This window comes from Asterias rubens, chromosome 12, assembly GCF_902459465.1.
Source record: "Asterias rubens chromosome 12, eAstRub1.3, whole genome shotgun sequence".
Taxonomy (NCBI): Eukaryota; Metazoa; Echinodermata; class Asteroidea; order Forcipulatida; family Asteriidae; genus Asterias; species Asterias rubens.
Genome location: NC_047073.1, coordinates 14122993 through 14144603, shown reverse-complemented (window position 1 = coordinate 14144603; position 21611 = coordinate 14122993). Strand labels below are relative to the sequence as shown.

The 21611-nt window shown below is 38.6% G+C and overlaps 2 protein-coding genes across 3 annotated transcripts in view; both read left to right on the top strand.

Moving 5' to 3' along the window:
• The window catches only part of LOC117297935 (protein Hook homolog 3-like), a 29050-nt gene extending 20144 nt beyond the window's left edge, over positions 1-8906 (top strand). Inside the window, exons 14-20 of the mRNA XM_033781127.1 lie at positions 725-748; positions 2200-2202; positions 4072-4106; positions 4865-4947; positions 5774-5979; positions 6530-6601; positions 8248-8906. Coding sequence (XP_033637018.1) covers positions 725-748; positions 2200-2202; positions 4072-4106; positions 4865-4947; positions 5774-5979; positions 6530-6601; positions 8248-8391 — 567 coding nt within the window. The 3' untranslated portion in view covers positions 8392-8906. The remainder of the gene's footprint in view (positions 1-724; positions 749-2199; positions 2203-4071; positions 4107-4864; positions 4948-5773; positions 5980-6529; positions 6602-8247) is intronic.
• Positions 8907-14984: 6078 nt separating this feature from the next.
• Positions 14985-21322, top strand: LOC117298041 (zinc finger protein aebp2-like). 2 transcript variants are annotated; one of them, XM_033781268.1, is made up of 6 exons: positions 14985-15058; positions 16052-16255; positions 17491-17788; positions 18262-18386; positions 19340-19407; positions 19738-21322. In XM_033781268.1, exons 2-6 carry the CDS (start codon positions 16067-16069, stop codon positions 19883-19885), a joined length of 828 nt encoding a protein of 275 aa, XP_033637159.1. In that variant the 5' UTR covers positions 14985-15058; positions 16052-16066; the 3' UTR covers positions 19886-21322. The 2 variants fall into 2 exon arrangements, with proteins under 2 accessions (XP_033637159.1, XP_033637160.1); XM_033781269.1 differs by having other exon boundaries at positions 14985-15062.
• Positions 21323-21611: the final 289 nt, after the last annotated feature.

The window sequence follows — 21611 nt, the reverse complement described above, 5'->3', positions numbered from 1 at the left end:
AGTTTTTGAAAAAGAGTTAATTTCTCTCTCAAATATTAAAAGACTTCAGGACTGAAGCCTTTTATTACACACTTGTGCAACAAGAGTGTTTTTCTTTCTTTCATTGTTCTCTTGCAACTTCGAAGACCAATTGAGTCAAAATTTTCACAGATTTGTTGTTTTGTGGCTATGTTGGGATACACCGAGTGTGATTACTCGTCTTTGACAATTACCAAAGTCGTCTAGTGCCTTAAACTCTGGTACTGATGGAATGCCAGTGGTTGATAAAAACCATTATCTAATATAGCTGCCAGCTGATTTTTCAAATAAAATAACGTACCTCCTCCGATATTATAAGTTATCGCACAAGCGCGAGTGGAATATGGAAAAATATAGTGCATCTGCTACCCATATGGGATGCAGACGCGCTATATCTTTCCGTATTTCCACAAACGCATGTGATAATGTATTTATCTTCAAGCAAACTTGGCGCTTGACATAGAACACATAATATGCATGGTAGTGATATAGCTGTGCAATATAGGTTTATATCACCCCTCCATTCTGCAAATCTGATTGGAGGATTAGCGTGTACTGGAAGATAATGAATATAATACTTGTCTTTTCACAAGGGTTATTTTGCGTTTTTTCTGATTGGTGCTTTTTTTTTTTTTTTTTTTTTTTTAATCCACATTAACAATCTGTGTTATATGTCCACATTTATTCCTCACCGTTCACACTCCAGTCTTCCCAGAAACAAAGCCAAGAGGTAACCCCTGAGAATGAATTTGACCTTAAATTTGCCTGCTTGCATACGTTTGGAATTGCTTGCTGTGCTGCCTGTTGTCATTATCGTACTAATCAGTTTTGATTTACAGATTGATTTTTGTTTTTCCTTTTTATCTTTTTCGGTTGTTGTGTTGTTTTAATTTGTGTGGTATTAAACTTGATGATTGATTTTTTAATGGCTACTAGAACTAATAGGAGTAATGCCATTGAAATCAAAATTTTTGTTTTATTTTGGGGTGAACATTGAGAACTTTAGTACAGCAGATTTGAACCTATTTTCTCCAGACGGAGGGGTAACCTTGTTTTAGCCCTAGGAGTTATGTAGGTGGCAACGTTCCCCTGTGGCAGTTGATATGGGTATAGAATTTAAGTCAGCGAGGCAGGAACACCCCAAATTTATCTACACTAGAACCACCCATATTATACAAGATTATTTTGGCTTTATTGCATTTTATATTTTAAATCTGTCTGCATTATAGCATGGGAGGATTGTAGCATGCGTTTCCTGCCATGTAGAGTTTTATTGTCTTTATGTCAGATTTGTGTTTTCTCCCCCCTCTGTTGTTGATTGATGATATTTCCAATTTATGCTCTAAATGTACCTTTGTGCCTTACCATCCTATAATCCTGGACAAATTGTACATTGTGGGGGTATGTCAGGCCTGGAATTTCATCTCTGAAAGGGCAAGGCCATTTGGATTTTGCAAAGGGCACTAAGGCCAAGACCAGGGGCAACGAGGGCCATGTCCTCCGTGGCCTCCTGTGATTCCAGGCCTGGCCTTTATGCGTTTTGTGGGTCTGCATTTTTTTTCAGCAGATTATCTCTGATTTCCCTGTTTTTGATTCCTCTGCTTTGGAGATGAAAGTTTGAAAACACAGGTCAAAGTTCCGCTGTGCCTGACACTGCCTCTGTTTTCTGTGCCCCCAGCAAATTGCAGCTGCATGCCTTAATACTGAATATGGCCAAACCATATAGAAAGGCCCAACATAATGGCCAAGCCAACCCAAATCTAGGACATTTGTGACACTAGTGCAGTCCTGTATGCTTTGTTCATGAAAGGGCAAGGGCACGAAGGCATTTTCTCCTTGGGGCACCCTACAAGGAAGTTGTAAATTTCTACTGGAGCATTTCAAGGGCACCAAAATATGACCAGGGGCACGAAGGCAATTGCCTCCAGTGGCTCTGCAAGTGTTTTGTTAAACTGAGCCAGTACTCTCCTGCCAATAAAACCTTGCCATTGTGTGAAGTGTTATTTAATCTTGACTGACGCCCTGCATGTTCTAAAATTGTCTCCTTTCATTTTAATTGGTTCATTTTTTGGTTTCCGGCATGCATGTCAAGATCTCTCTGTGTCTGGTAACCTAACTCATGGTATTTCTTTGTATTACATTCTAACCACTGTGCCTGGATTGCATGGATGGATTAACCAGTTTGTGAGTACCATACTAACTTTTTTGTTCATTTCGATTCGTCATATTCCATCCATCCATTATAAGCATTTGTTTGTTTTTGTTTCTCCATACCATTCTCCTCCTTGCACAAGTCACAACATGCAGATTGCACAGTTTCAACACCCCCCCCCCCACTCAAATAAAATAAGCAAAAAAACATAAAAAATAGATGGTGGTATATAAAGAAAGAAATACTTTTAATAAACCTCTCAATGTCAAATTGGGTTGGCATGCTCATGTTCACCTAGTTAACCAAGGGCATCTTTTGTTCTCCCATTGCTTAGACTTTTAGTTTATTTGTGGGCCACATGTATCGGAAGAAAAAAATGGAAGACCTTCTCAGTTTGTCACACCACCCCGATATCTTTTGTAACAGTCCCCGATGTGAACAGTAAGCCTGGGCGACTTGTGAAAATTATAACTCAACTAGCCACGCTTCAAAAAGTCGCGAGTTCGACACCAGTAGCGATTAGTTTTTAATCCCAAGATGCATTGCAGAATATTGTTTGGCGCAGGCGCAGTTCAGTAAAATTCGCGCTAGACTTGAAGGATCGCGTCAATGATTTCTGATTATGTTTCGTAAGTTGGATATGTTGTCGTGAATCGTCATGAGTTACATAATTGGTTCACCAAGCAGGAAGTTGTGACTATTTTTGTAGAAGTGTAACCGAGTAGTTGAAAAACGGTAGTCACGACTCGACTAAGCAATTAATAGTCGCGAACTTGACACTAGTCGCAATAGTCGCCCAGGCTTGGTCAATAGGTTGCCATGCTCGAAATAAGTGAATCACTTCAAGATTCTTTTAAATATTTAGTGTTTAATGCATTGAGCCTTTTTGAGGTATGGCGGATCTGATAGGCGGATCTGAGTGTACTGTTTGGTTTGGGTGTACACAAATTTACCCAAACCTTATAGTGTTGTAGCATTGTGTGCATCATATCTCAAAAGGCTTATAACATCCTCATGCAAGCAGTTTGTGTCAGCGTGTGGTTCACTGTAGAGATTTCCTTTTACTGGTCAAGGTAGTGTCTTAAAAGTCTGGGCCTTATTTCAATGAGCTGGAAAATGGAAGTGTTGGACAGTCTGTTAATGGAACTGATGCAATTAGTATGCTACTACCATTGAGACTTTTTAGGCACTCCCGTAGTTGTAGCTTTCTTCACACATTAACAAAAACCCAATTGAAACTGTTTAATATTTCGAGCGCATAGATCTCTTCGTTTCGACATGCAACTGATGCCCTTCTGTGCACGTACTATTATTGTGTATGTATGAACCCTGCACAGTGGTCGCCATCGGCACAATGCGCACATGTATGTGCGATGCGCAATTCTCAGCCAATGAGTGGTCTTCCTCATAGGGGTCTTTGTGTTGGTAGTTAGCTTAACAGATGCAATTTTTCTAACATGCTAAGCTTCTTACTTTACTTCTTTTACATATGTGTTGTCATTAACTACACCCGTTTACTAATATTCTAAAAAACTAATATAATTTAAAAAACATAATTAAACCAACTCTATGTATTTACTCTGGTTAAAAAACACAAGATTCCCAGACAAGCAAACTTAATCACCATACCAGCCAAGAACCCCATATGAAGAAGACACCATTTCAGTTTTAGATGTGGCAGACAAACCCCAGACACTTATTTCAGGAAAAGTAGGGACTGAAAACCCTATCCACATAGAAGAACCCCTGCAGGATTCAAACCAGGTCCCAGAGTTGGAAGTTGAGAAAAAATTCCGCTGAGCCAACCTGGCCGCCCCAATTTCATTTCTCTGAAATATTTATTTTGTTGTCTTCAATCATTTTTATGAAATCTAACATTATTTATTCTTCCCGTCTTCTAGAATCAAGATCTGAGACTGAAGCTGAATGAGCACAAGTAAGTCATTGGAACATTGGACACTTTCGGTAAACGGTATTGTTCAAAGGCCAATACTTTGTGTATCACAATTTATACATGAAATAACAAACCTGTGAACATTTACGCTCAATCGGTCATCGGAGTCGGGAGAAAATAACAGGAAAACCCACCCTTGTTTCTGCACGTTTCGCCGTGTCATGACATGTGTTTAAACTAAATCCGTAATCGAGAATTGATAATTGTTTTAATGTTTTCGCAAAAAGTAAAGCAGTTCATGGAATAATATTTCAAGAGAAGTCTTTCACCATTACCTTCTGTAAACCCTGTAAGTTGCTTGTAAATCTGTGAACTTTTTTGTTTGTTTTTGTTCCGAAAGTGTCCAATGGCTTTGTCAATGTTCTGATGAGACAAAACCCAAATCTCCCCGATTACAGAAACCTGTTCAGTATTGTGTCGGCTTGTGTAGGGGTTCACCCCGGTGTTCCTGGTTTGATTGGCACAGCACCTTTGAAATCTTTACACAGTGCTATGTGAAGGAATAGGTCCCACAATACCTTGCAGGAAAGTACTGAATGCTGTAGCACAATGAGCGTCACTGAGTATTGGATATGTGTGCAATAGAAGAAGTCACTATTATAATGGAATATATTTTGTAAGGTTTTTTACGGGCTAAGATTTTGTTTCATGACTGGTGATGTCCTTTCAAATGTGTTGACAAAAAAGATACAGTTTCACAGTAATTCATTTGTCTTTATTTATTATTTTTTTTTTTACAGAGAGAAGCTACGTGAGACCGATACTGAACTTCGACGCAACAGATCCTACATTGATGATCTGGAGCCCAAGTATGTAACAAGCTGTAAGTAAACCTACATCTTCCTGAAACCTTATACCCTAAGTAACCCATAGTAACAATCTGAGCAATTGTTGTTAACTTCTGGGAATGTAGATATACAAAATAACCTGTGGTAGCCTTTTTGTATCGACAAACATTCTTACCAACGTTACTACAGTAAGACTACTCTCAGATTCAAATGTTGAAGCATCAAAAATTATACCTTTTTACATGACTACATTACTTCAAAGTGAAATGATTCCAAAATGTTGTTATACTATTGTAAGCTGATGTTGGCTTCCAGCCAGAAGTTTTAATATAATTATCTTTAAAGATACTGGACACCTTCGGTAATTTTCATACACCAGTCTTCTCACTTGGTGTATCTCAACACACAGATCCACAAAATAACAAACCTGTGAAAGTTTCAACTCAATTGGTCGTTGAAATTGCGAGATAATAATGGAAGAACACAAACCCTTGTCACACGATGCTTGAATTCGAGACCTCAAAACTCTGAGGTCTCAAAATCAAATTCAAATATTTTTTGAGAGAAATAACTTCTTTCTCAAAAACAACATTACTTCAGAGGGAGCCGTTTCTCACAATGTTTTTTACTATCAACATCTCTCCATTGATCGCTAACACGGTAGTTTTTATGCTAACAATTGTTTTGAGCAATTACCAACAGTATCCAGTGCCTTAAAGAATGATTAACAAACCTGTACCTTCCCTTTAATAATAATGGCCTCATATATAGCGGTCATATCCGTCACTCAGTGGGGCTCAAGGCGCTTCAACATTCAATTATTTCTTTAAGAGGAGAATTTATTCTTATTTGAACCACCAGCCGGTCAGGTGACCAAGCTCCAAGACATGCTGAACAAGAAAGAGGAGGACATGCACGCCATGGAGGAGCGCTACAAGAAATACCTGGAGAAGGCTAAGAGCGTGATTCGAACCCTGGACCCTAAACAGAGTCCGGCAAGCACTAATGAGATACAGCTCCTTAAGACGCAGCTTCATGAGAAACAGAAAATCATCGAGCACTTGGAGGTAAGAGGAGGGGAGGAAGGGGTGCTGGGATGGGTTGTCTTTTAACCCATTAGAGACCATTTATTTCTGTATAACCGGGAAAAAAAACGTAAAGATTTCGCTAACAGTGTTCATTTATTTAATCAATTTTTTTGCAGTAAAAAATGTTAACACAAATAACGCGACACAAAAAATTTCTTTTGTTTTAGAAATTTGATGCTTTATTAACAATAAACTGCCGGATGTATCTTTCAAAATGTGGTGGATGTACAATATTTTTGGGTTTTTTTTCTTCCATTTCATTTTCCTATCAAAACATGCATGTATGAACTCACATCAGCAAGGGCTTTAAGATCCAAAATAATTCAGAATTGTTTTGGTTCAAAATAAGAAACGTTTAACAGCACCTCAAACCAGAGGTTGTTGGTTCAAAACCCACCCAAGTCAGTTTTTTCTTGTTCAACCCAAATTATTCTAACTACTTTGCTAAAATGCACAATGGCTGGATGAAATCGTTCCCTTACAGGGAATGTGTTGATGAAATACGCAATCTTCTTTTTTACTTTTAAAGCATGAGCGAGAGAAATCGAAGGTAATGAGAGATGGGGAGGAAAAGCTTATAGTTTCAGCTTGGTATAATATGGTAAGTCGTTTTCTAACCTACATCATTCATTCGCTCTTAAGCTTTTAAGCATAATTTAAATTATTTACGCATTTGTAATTGGCTGACTTTGTGTTTGGGTGTTATTTGTTCATGTTGTGTTTGCTGTTATATCTCTGATTTTTTTATGCCTACCTTTTTATTAGAATCATTTTGTGGTCGACCGCAGTAATAATACTAATAATAGTGGCTTCTTATATATAGCCCTCATATCCACCACTTTGTTGAGCTGAGAACTAGAACTTGGTCAAAGCATCAAATGTCACGGTCTCTGGTCCCCTTGTGCACTTTACACTGGTTAGCATGAAAACAAGGCTACCAGTACCGCGGAAGATATTATTGTGAGGCTGGTTCCAAACGGTCGACTACATTAGTCAACCAATGGACGACCAGCCTGGGTTTTAGTCAAAATAGTCAACCCTAAGTTTGTTGTGTACTAGAACTTACTCAAAGCTTCAAGCGTCATTTATCATTGTGTCTCTTTTCTTCTTCTTGAAGGTTATGCTCATGCACCGTAGGGCGACCGAGGACAAACTAGCCAACTGCTATAATACTAATAGTAGTGGCTTCTTATAGAGCGCTCATTTCTGTCACTCAGTAAAGCCGAGTACTAGAACTTACGCAAAGCTTCAAGCGTCATTTATCATCGTGTCTCTTTTCTTCTTCTTGAAGGTTATGCTCATGCACCGTAGGGCGACCGAGGACAAACTAGCCAACTGCTATAATACTAATAGTAGTGGCTTCTTATAGAGCGCTCATTTCTGTCACTCAGTAAAGCCGAGTACTAGAACTTACGCAAAGCTTCAAACGTCATTTATCATCGTGTCTCTTTTCTTCTTCTTGAAGGTTATGCTCATGCACCGTAGGGCGACCGAGGACAAACTAGCCAACTGCTATAATACTAATAGTAGTGGCTTCTTATAGAGCGCTCATTTCTGTCACTCAGTAAAGCCGAGTACTAGAACTTACTCAAAGCTTCAAACGTCATTTATCATCGTGTCTCTTTTCTTCTTCTTGAAGGTTATGCTCATGCACCGTAGGGCGACCGAGGACAAACTAGCCAACTGCTATAATACTAATAGTAGTGGCTTCTTATAGAGCGCTCATTTCTGTCACTCAGTAAAGCCGAGTACTAGAACTTACTCAAAGCTTCAAACGTCATTTATCATCGTGTCTCTTTTCTTCTTCTTGAAGGTTATGCTCATGCACCGTAGGGCGACCGAGGACAAACTAGCCAACTGCTATAATACTAATAGTAGTGGCTTCTTATAGAGCGCTCATTTCTGTCACTCAGTAAAGCCGAGTACTAGAACTTACGCAAAGCTTCAAACGTCATTTATCATCGTGTCTCTTTTCTTCTTCTTGAAGGTTATGCTCATGCACCGTAGGGCGACCGAGGACAAACTAGCCAACTGCTATAATACTAATAGTAGTGGCTTCTCATGTAGCACTCGTATCTGTCACTCAGTAAATAATAATAATAATAATAATAATAAAGAATAATTAAAAGGCGCCAAAATCCACCACAATGAGGTGCTCAAGGCGCAAAGTAAAGCTGGGCACTAGAACTTGCTCAAAGCTTCAAACGTCACTGACTTATCATCATGTCTTTTTGTCTTTTTTTGAAGGGTATGCACATGCACCGTAAGGCGGCTGAGGACAGGCTAGCAAACTCCTCCACCGGTCAGTCATTCCTTGCCAGGCAACGTCAAGCCTCCAACCGACGCTCGCAAGCCATCATCAGTGGCCACACCTCAAATACCACTAGGTGAAATGGTCACAACCCCCCCCCCCCCCCCCCCCCAACCCAAGCTGTCATGCCACTGTCAAGCTAAGGTATCCCCGCCCTCGATGAAGATACTAACAGGCAATTGATGTTATCACATAGATTCATTAGGAATGTTCATTAAAACTTCAGCAAAGATCAAGTTCGTCTGTTTCAGACGTAGAACTTTTCGTGAACTGAACTCAGAATTTGGTTCTGCGTGACTCTGGAGCGCTTGTCTAAAACGGGTGTTACCGATGCCATTGCAAATGCGCAGTTGGTGTCGGGCACTGAAAACTATTGGACACTGGTGACGCCCCCCTCCACCCCCAGCCCACCATTAGCACTATTATCACGTCACGTTGTAGTTGACTTGCAGGTGAGACTATACACCGATCATATCTCAGGACGATACTTTCAAGTCTAAAGAATTAGGAACCACTTGTTGACTTGTATTAAAGGCACTGGACACCTTTGGTAAATTGGTCAAAGACTAGTATTCTTACTTGGTGAATCCCAACATAAGCGCAAAATAACAAATGCGTGAATTTTTTACTCACTTGGTCATCCAAGTTGCTAGGGAATAATGAAAGAAGAAAAAAACACCCTTGTTGCACAAATTGATGTGCTTTCAGATACCTAGTAAAAGGCTTCAGGTCTGAAGTATTTTAATAATTGAGTGAGAAATTACCTCTTTCTAAAAAATTGAGTTAATTCAGAGGGAGCCATTTCTCACAATATTTTATACTATCAACAGTTCTCCATGCTCGTTACCAAGTAAGTGTTTTTATGCTAACAATTATTTTGAGTAATTACCAATAGTGTCCTGTGCCCATATAGAGCACACAGAGTGCCGTGCTCAGTTGCTGTCTGGGAGTGCTAGAGCTCGCTCTCTATGGCCCTTACGAATCCATGACTCTAATCTAATGCATCAAAAGTTACTTATTGTTATCTACTAACTCGTGATTTGTCACTTGAAAATATACTCTTTATTTAACATTTATGTCCAGAATACCTTGAAATTACTCTAAGCATTGTTAAGAAATTTTGTTATTTATCAAAACTACATGTAGCAGTGGGGCCCAATTTCATGAAGCCTATAAAGTACAAAACTTGCTAAGCACAGCCAAATCTTGCTTAGCAAAATCAGGTTACAGCCAAAATTGTATCAAGTTCGCATTGTTACGAGTTGTGCTTAACTGATATTCTGCTTAGCAAACAAACTCGCTTAGCAGTATTTCCTATTGAACACCTTTTCAATATCTGGCCCTGACCATGTTCAAAGCCTAAAGCTTTTTATGTCCATTCAATCAGACTGGTGCTTTTGAAATGATTAGCTACTTAATAGATATCTTTATAACAGAACCTAGGAACTAGACAGAGAGTACATGATGGGTAACTTTTTGCCAAATTAAAAAAACACCCCCAATGCCACCCTAAGGATTTGCTTTCCTTTTGTTTGTCGTCCCATTCCCGTTAAAACTGTAAATAATCCAGAAGCGTACGTTATCATACACTTTTTGGACATTAATATATGATATACATTATATATTTTAATATGAAAACTAAATCTATTCACTTGTTGAAGTTGAGTGCCTGCACGTGGCACTGTATATGCATTGTAAATACACAAAATCCTAAACGACAAATTCTTGTGGTTAAATTTTATCAGATATTTTTAACGTTTAGATGATGACTGTGTTTTGATAGTGATTATGTGTATTTTCATTGAATCTTAAAGAGCCTAAAAGTGTACCATAACCCACCTTGGCAATTCTACGTATTATTAATATATCATTTTTTTAATTACTCTATTATTTTAGCAATTACGAGGGAGAGGACGAAACTTAACTTTTGTAATGTCCTGTAATGGTGTTCTTAATCTGCTTTCTTCAAATTTTATCAGCCTCCATACTTAAATTCGTTGGCCGCAGGTTAAAATCCCGCGCTAGTTAATTTATCTTTGTTCAACCCAAAATCATAATGTTACAGTGCTCAGAAGAATCTGTGGAAATTTTAGATTTATTATTATTTTGTGTCAAAGGGTCTGGGTACTTTTTGTAGGACAAAAAACACAATGTCAACAGATATGAAAATATTACTTGCTTTGTGAGAAATTAGTAAAACAATGTCATGAAAATAATGTTCGTCTCGGTGATCATGAGACAAAAATCATCTTAGCATGTAAACACATATTTTCATGACATTGTTTTACTCATTTCTCAAAAACTGAAGCACCTCAGCAAGTAATATTTCTGCTATCAACATCTTCAAACGTTGTTAGTTTTAAATTTATGTAAATCTGTGGACATTGTGTTTTGTGTTACAAAAAGTACACAAACCCTTTAAGGTTGGGTCACATTTATACTTTGCAGGGTATTTCTGATGTAGTGTAAGGATTTTTGTCGGGCATTTGTGAATGGGAGACTTTTAGGACACTAGTGGCAGCAGACTTGCCATAATTTAAAACCCTGCTCAGAAATGCTCAGAACTACCGAAACGATGAAAAGGGAGTGCGAGAAATTAAACACAGAATGGTCTACCAAAGTACAGAGTTGATTGAACTATATGTGTGTAATACCACAATTGACCCTATTCACCGTCGTCATCAGAATAATCTATGAGGTGCCATTCTGGTGGTCAATGTCAACATGCGTTATTCAGTGAAGTGCTCATTTAAGGCGGCGCAGCGTTTACACGTAAACATAACTGCCAACCGAAACGGTGATTTACGACAGTCGTCGCAGGTGATGTGCGTGCAAGGGGTCAATTGCAGCTAAAATTCATCCAGCGGTGTTTTCCGAGTATTTGCGATCTTTGTTTTACGTTCCTTGAGGTTCTTTTTGAGAAATTTCAACTTTGAGAGGGCAAGGCCGTTTTTATTGTGCAAAGAAGGCACTACTGTTGCTAAATTTAAAAGTCTATTGGAAACTTTTGAAGGGGCACAACGGCCAGTACAAGGGGTAGCAGAGGCCGTTTCCTCCCTGGCTGGCGTTTGTATTGTTCCTGGCATTTCTTTTTTTTTACATTTTTTTTCTTCAAAAATCAAAAGTGACATTTCGCAATATTTCCAGACACATTCCCTGAAAGGGGTTGTTTCCAAATGGCCCTCTCTGTGCTTTTTAGTTAGGCCTCTACACGGTCTCTCAATGTTTGGTGTAAAAAATGTAGACCTCTAAATTCCTCCATTCCCCACCAATCGAATCTCATTCTATTGATTTGTGCTAATTTTTGGTTAATTATGTATATGTATAGCGTTATTGTTTTATGTATTAGCGTTATTGTTTTAACATGTATATATACAAGTATAAAATGTACAACTTAAAATGCTGCAGGTTGATTGTGTAACATGTACTACTAGGGGACATGCATTCCATGGGTTTCGTACAGGAGAGGGCTTGGTCACACCATGGCACAATGTCATGAATCTGCTTACCGCGTAATTCAGCGCTTACACTCAAGATCCGGCTAACCTGTGAACTACACTTGACGAGCTTAGAGTTTCCTGTTTGCACAAGCGCAGACTCTTTGCTTCTGGTAAGCAGAGAGCCATAACATTGGGCCCAGTTGTAACTGTGGACACCAGGGGAAATCTTTTGTTTGGGGGTTTTCTTAGCTTTGCCACTCAAAGTCCCAAGTCCTCCTGTGCCTTATGTACTTTCCTTGTATCTGTTTGGTCATCTTACGATACAAGGCTCATAGAAAAGTTAAAATACGTGGGAGACTTGCACAACTCAGTTCTCAGTGTCACAGAATTAAAGGCAGTAGACACTATTGGTAGTTACTCAAAATAATTATCAGCAATAAACCTTTCTTGGTGACGAGTAATGGGGAGAGGTTGATGGTATAAAACATTGTGAGAAACGGCTCCCTCTGAAGTGCCAAAGTTTTAGAGTAAGAAGTAATTTTCCACGAATTTGATTTCGATACCTCAGATTTAGAACTTGAGGTCTCGAAATCAACCATCTAAACACATACAGTTTCGTGTGACAGGGGTGTTGTTTTCTTTCATTATTAAGTTCGATGACTGATTGAGCTCAAATTTTCACAGGTTTGTTATTTTATGCATATGTTGAGATACACCAACTTTGAAGGCTAGTCTTTGACAATTACCAATAGTGTCCACTGCCTTTAAGTCTTGGGTCTACTGTGATCATGGTGATGCTCTTCGATGATAACTTTCATTTTGATTTTCAGTAGGTTTGTGTACTTGGCAAAATTCATCAAAAAATATCCTTTTTTAATTCTATGTTCTTTTAATGTTTTAATAATATTGTAATTTAAGTGAATTGCCATGGTGAACAATCTTGGTTTATGTTAGTGTACTTCTTTGAATTGGGTGTTGCATAGAGTAAGGACAGGTAAACTGCTTTGAATATTATGTCTTTAATTCTGAACATGTTTAGCAGCAGTACTTGATTGTATTTTAAGATCATACACCCCTTACTTGAAATTAGTAAACCCTCCTTTTCTTCGCTCTATGTCAGGCTTTACTCCGCCTTGCCGGCCGGGGCTATAGCTGCAACTGTTGCTCCATGCTAGACTTGTGGACACATCGTTAATGGTCTGCTGCAGTGAGTTAGTTCAAATGTGGTGGTGCGAACCAGTTGTCTCACAGGGCCAGCAGTCTCGCGAGAATACCACGGGAATCGCGGAGAGAGTCGGAACGCTATCACCGCGACAGACATTTAACGACTTGTCCACAAGTCTAGCTCAATGCATGATGGTGCACCAATCTAGCCGTAGGTGCCAATTTAGACATGGCATAAAAATACAATTGACAAACGTATGCAAATTACCTCCTCCCCAATATTCCCGCCGATAGTACTCTGTATAACTATACTGCTAACAATGATGAGCAAATGCGGGTGAGTGACTATAGTCTTGACCAGAAACTGTGATTTAGCTCTGGACTTGACCATGGTCGACTATGCTCCAGTGCATGTCTCGAAATTGTCAATCTCTACTCTATGGTTACTGGTTAGTCTAGTCAGTCTAGTCAAGTCTAGTTGCCACCCGAACTTGGTTGATGATGGAACTTTGATCACAAAGCAGCCATTTTTTGTTTCTCCAATTCAGCGCAATGTAACCAAACCGAGGCTGGAAGCAACAAATAGTCTGCTACTTCATTAAAGCTTAGAATAAGTACCTGTCACTGTCATTGTGTGTAGGGGATACCTGACCAACTTGGCTAAGGTATGATGGAAGTATTGTGGACTATCCAATTAAAGTATTGGTGACTCTAGCTACCGGGCAATCTCGGTTGTCTAGTTGGTAAGACTCTTGAGTTGCAAAGGTGTTTTGCTTTTAAGCAGCTCTATGCATGAGATTGAGACCCCAGGGTAAAATTTCATAGAGCTGCTTAAAGGCAGTGGACACTATTGGTAATTACTCAAAATTATTATTAGCATAAAACCTCTCTTGGTAACGAGTAATGGGGAGAGGTTGATGGTATAAAACATTGTGAGAAATGGGCCATAGTTTTTGAGAAAGAAGTCGTTTTCAACGAGTTTGATTTCGAGACCTCAGATTTAGGACTTGAGGTCTCGAAATCAACCATCTAAACGCACACAACTTCTTGTGACTAGGGCGTTTTCTTCTTTCATTATTATCTCGCAACTTTGAGGACCGATTGAGCTCAAATTTTCACAGGTTAGTTATTTTATGCATATGTTGAGATACACCAACTGTGAAGGCTAGTCTTTGACAATTACCAATAGTGTCCACTGCCTTTAAAGCAAAACAAGAAGGTACACATGGTGATATTGACTCCCAAAATTATGGTTAAATCTTGCAGATTATTGTAATGTGGGAAATCCACTTGACTGAAAAACTATTATTAACTAATTTTCTATACTTTGTTCAACTAATGTTTACAAAATGATTTTCAAATGCAACAAATAAACAAAACTTAATTTTTGGTTCATAGATCATGGTAAAAATGTATATACAATATCAGTGTATAAAAAACAACACAGGTCATCAAAGAAAATAAGAGTATTATTTTTAATTATTAAATATATAGGCCTCAAAAAGTGTGATTTTCTTGTACAGTTTCTTTAAATTTGTATAATGTAATGTGTATAAGTTAAGAATGTTTATGGATCTTTGAAAAATCCAGAAATAGTAATAAAAGAAAAAAAGAAAGGATATACGCTCATATTTGTTAATGTCTTTGAAGTTGTAAAGCTACAGGTTCACACTTCATGTGAGCATGGAGGTCAATTTAAAATGACATCCACTCATTTCCGGCCTATAATTTTATACAGATTTGACATAAATTATTTGTTTTTTAATTTCAGCTCATTTTTTATTCAATGTCAACTCATATTTTTTACAAAAAAACTAGGCTTAGCACTCCTTAAACTTCGTAGTGGCCCACAGTCTGGATTGCCACAGTGTCATGCAATTAAGTGTTTAGTTTCTTCTATTATTAGTTTTACCTGCCAATTTCAGGCCCTCTTTCTCAAAAACCTTGGTTTCGAAAAGACTGCGATTGTCCGACCGAGAGAGGGCGCAGCATAAGCGATTTTGCGACGCGCCAACGACTGTTTGATGTTTTAACCGGACAAAGACACTAGACGTACACATCACACAGGACAGAAACCGGCGGCCAAAGACGAGAGAGAGGGGGTCACGGAGGTGTCGTTTTTGGTGGAAGAAAGTGACCAAAAGTAGGTAAATATTGTTTTATTTACTTCAATGTCGTTTACAAGTTACATTTCATAAAAAATGTCGGGGTGTTTTACGGCAGTTTTTGTGAAAGTTCCTTAAAGCCATTGGACCCTTTCGGTTCAGAAAAAAAAATTAAAGTTCACCGATTTACAAATAACTTACAGGGTTTACAGAAGGCAATGGTGAAAGACTTCTCTTGAAATATTATTCCATGAAATGCTTTACTTTTTGAGAAAACAGTAAAACAATATAAATTCTCGTTAATTACGGATTTATTTTAAACACATGTCATGACACGGCGAAACGCGCGGAAACAAGGGTGGGTTTTTCCGTTGTTTTCTCCCGACTCCGATGACCGATTGAGCCTAAATTTTCACAGGCTTGTTATTTGATATAGAAGTTGTGGTACACAAAGTGTGGGCCTTGGACAACACTGTTTACCGAAAGGGTCCAATGGCTTTGTTAAATTAATAATAAATAAGACTAGTAAGTTGGTCGAGAGTTCAGTCGATTTCCCCGATCGTTGTTGTCACGTCTGCCATGATCATGTTGGGAGGTAGGTAAATGTTTGCTCTGTAGGTGCATTAATTTTTATTGTACAAGATGCAAGTAAAACTAAATAAAAAGTTGGGAGGTAGCTAAATGTTTGCAATGATTCGCAACAGTTGAAACGTGTTCAACGACTGCAAAACATTCACTGCAAAAAAATGCAACTAGAGAACTGTGTAACACCTGCAGGCGGTAGCGGCCAACAGGCTTTCTTCACAGTCATCACACCTACATTATGGAGCAATCTTCCTCTTCACATCCGTCAGGCCTCCTCCCTTGAATCTTTCAAAGTCATGTTAAAAACTCATTTGCTTTTAACACTAAATAAAGTTATTAACATTTTGTGTTTATTTGTAGACAATGTACAGAGTTTTTGTAAAAGGCACTTTATAAATATTATTTTTAGTAATGTTATTAGACTAATGACCTGTCTTTTTCACTAGGGCCGGCTTTACATCATGCCTCGTAGTAACAGCGGTAGTGACTCCTCACTGACCTCACTCCAACCGAGTGGATCCGGTTGCACAACGCCGACGTCGCAGAAAAAGATGGTCACTTATATATGCCGCTGGGAATCGTGCAATATGCAGCTAGATACGAGTGCGGATCTGGCCGACCATGTCCGGATTGAGCATGCCCAGAAACAGGTATAGTAAATTGAAAAAATACTTTGGTTTGGGGTTTTCTTTTAACCCTTTGGTACACAGACGAGTTAACAACAAAAAATTCAACAGTGTTAATTCTCAAACAGGCCTGGAATTTCATTTTTGAGAGGGCAGTGTCATTTTCATTTCGAAAAGGGCACTTCTATTGGACAATCGTTGAATCTTTGGGAACCTTTTGAAGGGGCACCAATGCCAAGACTAGGGCAATGAATCTTTGGGAACCTTTTGAAGGGGCACCAATGCCAAGACTAGGGCAATGAATCTTGGGGAACCTTTTGAAGGGGCACCAATGCCAAGACTAGGGCAATGAATCTTGGGGAACCTTTTGAAGGGGCACCAATGCCAAGACTAGGGCAATGAATCTTGGGGAACCTTTTGAAGGGGCACCAATGCCAAGACTAGGGCAATGAATCTTTGGGAACCTTTTGAAGGGGCACCAATGCCAAGACTAGGGCAATGAATCTTGGGGAACCTTTTGAAGGGGCACCAATGCCAAGACTAGGGCAATGAATCTTGGGGACCTTTTGAAGGGGCACCAATGCCAAGACTAGGGCAATGAATCTTGGGGAACCTTTTGAAGGGGCACCAATGCCAAGACTAGGGCAATGAATCTTTGGGAACCTTTTGAAGGGGCACCAATGCCAAGACTAGGGCAATGAATCTTTGGGAACCTTTTGAAGGGGCACCAATGCCAAGACTAGGGCAATGAAGGCCGTGGCCTCCGTGAAATTCCAGGGCTGCTCAAACTTTTTCAATAGCGCCCCCTGTTGAACATCACATCAAACAATCACTCTATACAACCGAGTGAGGGTGTTATGTATGGGTGTTGTATTTTTTTAGTTATGACCGTTTATCAAAGTCCAATTTGACGTGTTTTGACAGCCTTGGGCACAAAAGGGTTAAAGGCACTGGAAACTATTGGTAATTACTCAAAATAGTTGTTAATGTTAACTTACTTGGTAACGAGCAATGGAGAGCAGAGAGTCTGGTTTCACACTGGAATGTTCTGATGGGAGGTGCTAGGTCATTTCGACCCTAGCAGAGTCTTTTTTGAAGGCTAAACAAAGAAAGACTGCTAGGGTCGAAAGGTCAGGCCATTCAATATTTTTTTTTCGTTCATACCATAGGCCCTTTTGGTTGGTAAGCAGTTTGCAACAGCTCATTCTATTTTCTCCTTAATTAATTTTCCTGTGTTTTTGTTTTGTTTTGCTCTCAAGGTGGACAAGGGGGTAAAGAAGTACGTCTGTTTGTGGGACGGCTGTAAATGGTTCAACACGCCTTCCAGCTCTCGTTCGTGGCTCTTCAAGCATGTCTTACCCCACTGTGGGGATAAACCCTTCCGTTGCCTCTTGGCTGGATGCTTGATGAGTTTCCCAACAGAAAGTGGGCAACTCCGTCACGTACAAACTCATCTGAGTGAGCAAGCAGTACAGAAGACGCCCAGGAGTAAGGAAGACAGTCCCGGCAGGATGATGAAGAAGAAAAGATTGAAGTTCAAGAGACGATTCTCACAAGGTATAATACGTCAAATGCGATTAGCTCGATGGAAGAGCTATTATTTTTATTATGTGTTTCTGGTAATAAACCAAAGAAATCAAGCATCTGAAAGCACACAACTTCGTGTGACACGGGTGTTTTTTCTTCCATTATTATCTCACAACTTTGACTACCAATTGAGTTCAAATTTTCACAGGTTTGTTATTTTGTGCACATGTTGCGATACACCATAGTGAGAAGACTGGTCTATGACAATTACCAAAGGTGTCCAGTATCTTTAAGTGCACTCCACTACCAATTCTATCACACACAGGGTCATATATCATTCCTGCCTCTTTAAACATGTTTGGAATTGGTGTTGTAATGTATGGGGTCAGGGAAGTTGCCCAATACCGTCAAGAACTCTTGACTAACCCCCTCCCTACATATTTAGTTGAACACGATTCGTTTCATTTATCTTCTTTTTTTTTTTTTTCCTTCCAAACATTCAGCTAAAACGGATGATTTCTTTGACACCTGTACGATGGATAGACTCCACCATCAGCTTGTGGCTATTAATTCATCAACTCAGATTGATACCGCAGGACATGGACGGAATATACTCTTCCACAGTCAGGTAAGATTTTAGTTTTAGTCTTAAGAGGCTTAGATTTTGTAGCTTGATTGAAGGGCTCTGTCACCATTTGTTGTGTTTCTTTTGTGACTTTTGCTGTTATCATTTTATCATTGACCTTTTGCTGTTGTTGTTGCTTGTGTACATTTTATAGAATGGGTGCATAATAACTAAATAAATTATTATTATTATGATGATCAAAGCAGACCTGTGGCTGTACATTTATTTTACTCTCAGTTACAGCATGCGTGGGTGCTCTCCCCATAGATATGCCAGAGGGTGCACAGAACTTTGTGAGAGAGTTTATAATTCAATGTACAGCCACAAGCCTGCTCCGATTACTATAATTGTTGTTGTATAGTGTACTTTTTTTAGTGTACTTTTTTCAGGATCTGCCTATTTATCAATCTATTGTTCACTGTTAATGTTCCATTCAGGCCTACTCTTATCCTATTTTTAACCCATTTTTAACATTGGTTTTATAAATTGGTACATTTTTATGATTAAAAAAAAAAAAAGAAGGATAAAGTCTTATTGTATTGTACGAGGACACAACCTCTTTAACTGCCATACTGTCTGACCATTCAATACCACCCATAGGGTGTTGAATGGTGCAGTAGTTGCAGCCTGCAGTATGATGTGGTGATTGCATGTACATATAGCTTATGGTTTAGTGTATGTGTGTATTTGATGCATGCTTTAACCTGTTAATTATAAATATTTTGATGTACCTTTTCATCGTAAATTTCAATTTTTTTTCAATATTTTTCTAAACCATGCTTATATGTATTCGATGTACATAATGTATGCTTTTAGCCATTCATTGTGAATTTAAATTTTCTTAACTTTAAAAACACTTTTTAAACTTAAATGGTGTCAACCTTTTTAAGAAAAAATTATTCAAATAAATAAACCATTAATAAAAACAAATAATAATAATTTGCTGTTTGTTTCAGGTTGTTGGTAAAAGAGTTGATCAGAATGATCAAGTCCGAGTTCTACTTCACTGGACTCCAGAAAACATGTAAGTGGTTATGATCTTAAAGTCAAAAATTTTTAATAAATTTTTTGGTGTCGATGTCTGATTTACTTAGACTATTTTACATGGACGCATTACCTGCAGATTGGTGCTTTGGGTTTATTAAAAGCGATTGTTGTAAATAGAATTCGATTTGAAATTTGTTTTAAAGCTAGAATATAATGATCGACACAAATATACCTCGAAATAGTGTAGTTTTTCCTTTTCCTTAGAAAACTAAAACAGTAAAACATTTTATAGAACCAAAAACTTTTTGCTCCACAAATGGCGGACCGTGATTCCAATACTAACTATTTTTGTTCTATGTCTTTACAGCCTTCCAGACTCTTGGGTGAATGAGCGTGAAGTCCAGAGGGAGGCACAGAGGGCTGTTCCAATGACCAGCCTTTCTCCTGAAACAATGAGGCTCCTACATCCGGGCTTAGGTGGGCTCCACAGGTTGAGAAAACATCGGAGGAAATAATACCTCATTATTTCATCCACTAAGTCTTTTTTTTTAACAGGAATCCCTCAGGGGCGCAATTCATGGCTCAGTTTACAGTGGAATTCTGAGCTTATTGTCATTAAACTTTTCTTACAGGGTAAGCACCTAAATTCTGCGCTAGGTGTGTAAGAAAAAAAAGCACAGTAACTTGAAGTACACATGGACTAAAGTGAAAAGTCGTTGCTACACCTGTGACATACATATTTACACTAAGCGCAGATTGTCTGCTTCAGTAAGTGCCGTTTTCCACTAACATGAAATTAAGTTCTGTATCCATCGAATGGGAAGTTTTTAGCAAACTATTTGCTAGGCTTAAACAATATCTCTTAGAGGTAATACACGTGACTGACAAACCAGAAAACAACCAGGACCCATTTTCATGGCTCTGCTTACCGCCGAATTCTGTACTTAGACCACCATTCTCTGCTTACTGTGTAAGCGCCAAATATCTGTGCTAGCTGTGTAAGTTCTGTGCCGAGGGCTCCCTTCAAGTAAAATGGCTTTCTGAAAGTCAACCTGTTCTGTTTTACCGTTTTGTGCACAGCATGTTTTCAAATTAGTTTTGACCTCAAATGTAGACTTAAGAAGATTTTTGTACTAAGTAGAATTTTGAACTTTTTATGGACAAGATATAATCATGTCAGGTTTGCAGAAAATACTATGAAATTTGTTTGTCGAAAATTGGGAAAATCAGAAGAGAAAAGGAAAGTGGAAAAATTATTGGGACAGTTTATCCACTCTGATTGGTTGAGAGGAGGTCACATGGCCATGTTAAAATGTGTGACATAAACATAGTAAAGAGTGGTAAAACACAAAGTCTGGAGCGCTAGCTTACATGGGCGCTTATTGATGTGTAGTGCAATCAATACATACCAGTACTCAATGCAAAATCTATCAGTATGCGCTCATGCGCAACCATTGGGCGTCGCATGCAATTTTGGAAAATGGAGACTGAGGACAAAACAGAAGGGCCTACGAAACAGGAGTTGAAAATTAACCGTTTTATAGATTTTTCAAGTAAGTTTTTTAACAAAAAGTGCATTCATGAGTGGGAATAAAACATGAGCAACTCGATCTTTAACGTTCAATCGTGCAGGACCTTGTCCCAACTCTTTCATTCACTTCATCAAATTTTTACTGTGAATAACAAAATGCTGCAACTGCAATTTTTAATAAGAGCTGTATTCAGTCCTTTTACTAGTTCACAACTTGCCATGTTAGACATTATTTGGAATATTACAATTTTGAATTTAGCCATACACTGATGGGTGCTTTTTTCTTTCTATAAAAACCCAAATTCATAAAATACCAGGGTTTTTATAAATCCCTATGACCATTAGGGCTGGTAGCTCAAAATGTTTACTAGACCAGCAGCCAATTTCACGAGTAAAAACGAGTAACTCGTCCTAACTTAGAATGGGTTCAATGCGGCCTAACGTCTATGGATAGGGAAATTTACTCGTCCTAAGTCGTGAGATTAATCCTAAGTTATAAGAGTTTGATGAAATTAGCACTGAACTCTTTTAACAGGAAAATAACCAAAAGGAGAAGAATATACACTTTTTGTTTTTATTTGAACTTCGGGGAATATTTTCGAGTGTACTTCGATACAGAATTGAAAGACATTACAGTGAGTTTTTGTGCAATTGTAAAATGCTACACTTGTCAGGTTGTGAGTAAACTTGCCCAACGCTAAAATCATTGC

Bases quoted from the DNA above. Each gene is read 5' to 3' on its own strand.
- LOC117298041 (XM_033781268.1), top strand. From the start codon at position 16,067: ATGCCTCGTAGTAACAGCGGTAGTGACTCCTCACTGACCTCACTCCAA. The intron at 17,789-18,261 runs GTATAATACGTC...CCAAACATTCAG, and splicing joins CAAGAGACGATTCTCACAAG to CTAAAACGGATGATTTCTTT. The intron at 19,408-19,737 runs GTAAGTGGTTAT...ATGTCTTTACAG, and splicing joins CACTGGACTCCAGAAAACAT to CCTTCCAGACTCTTGGGTGA.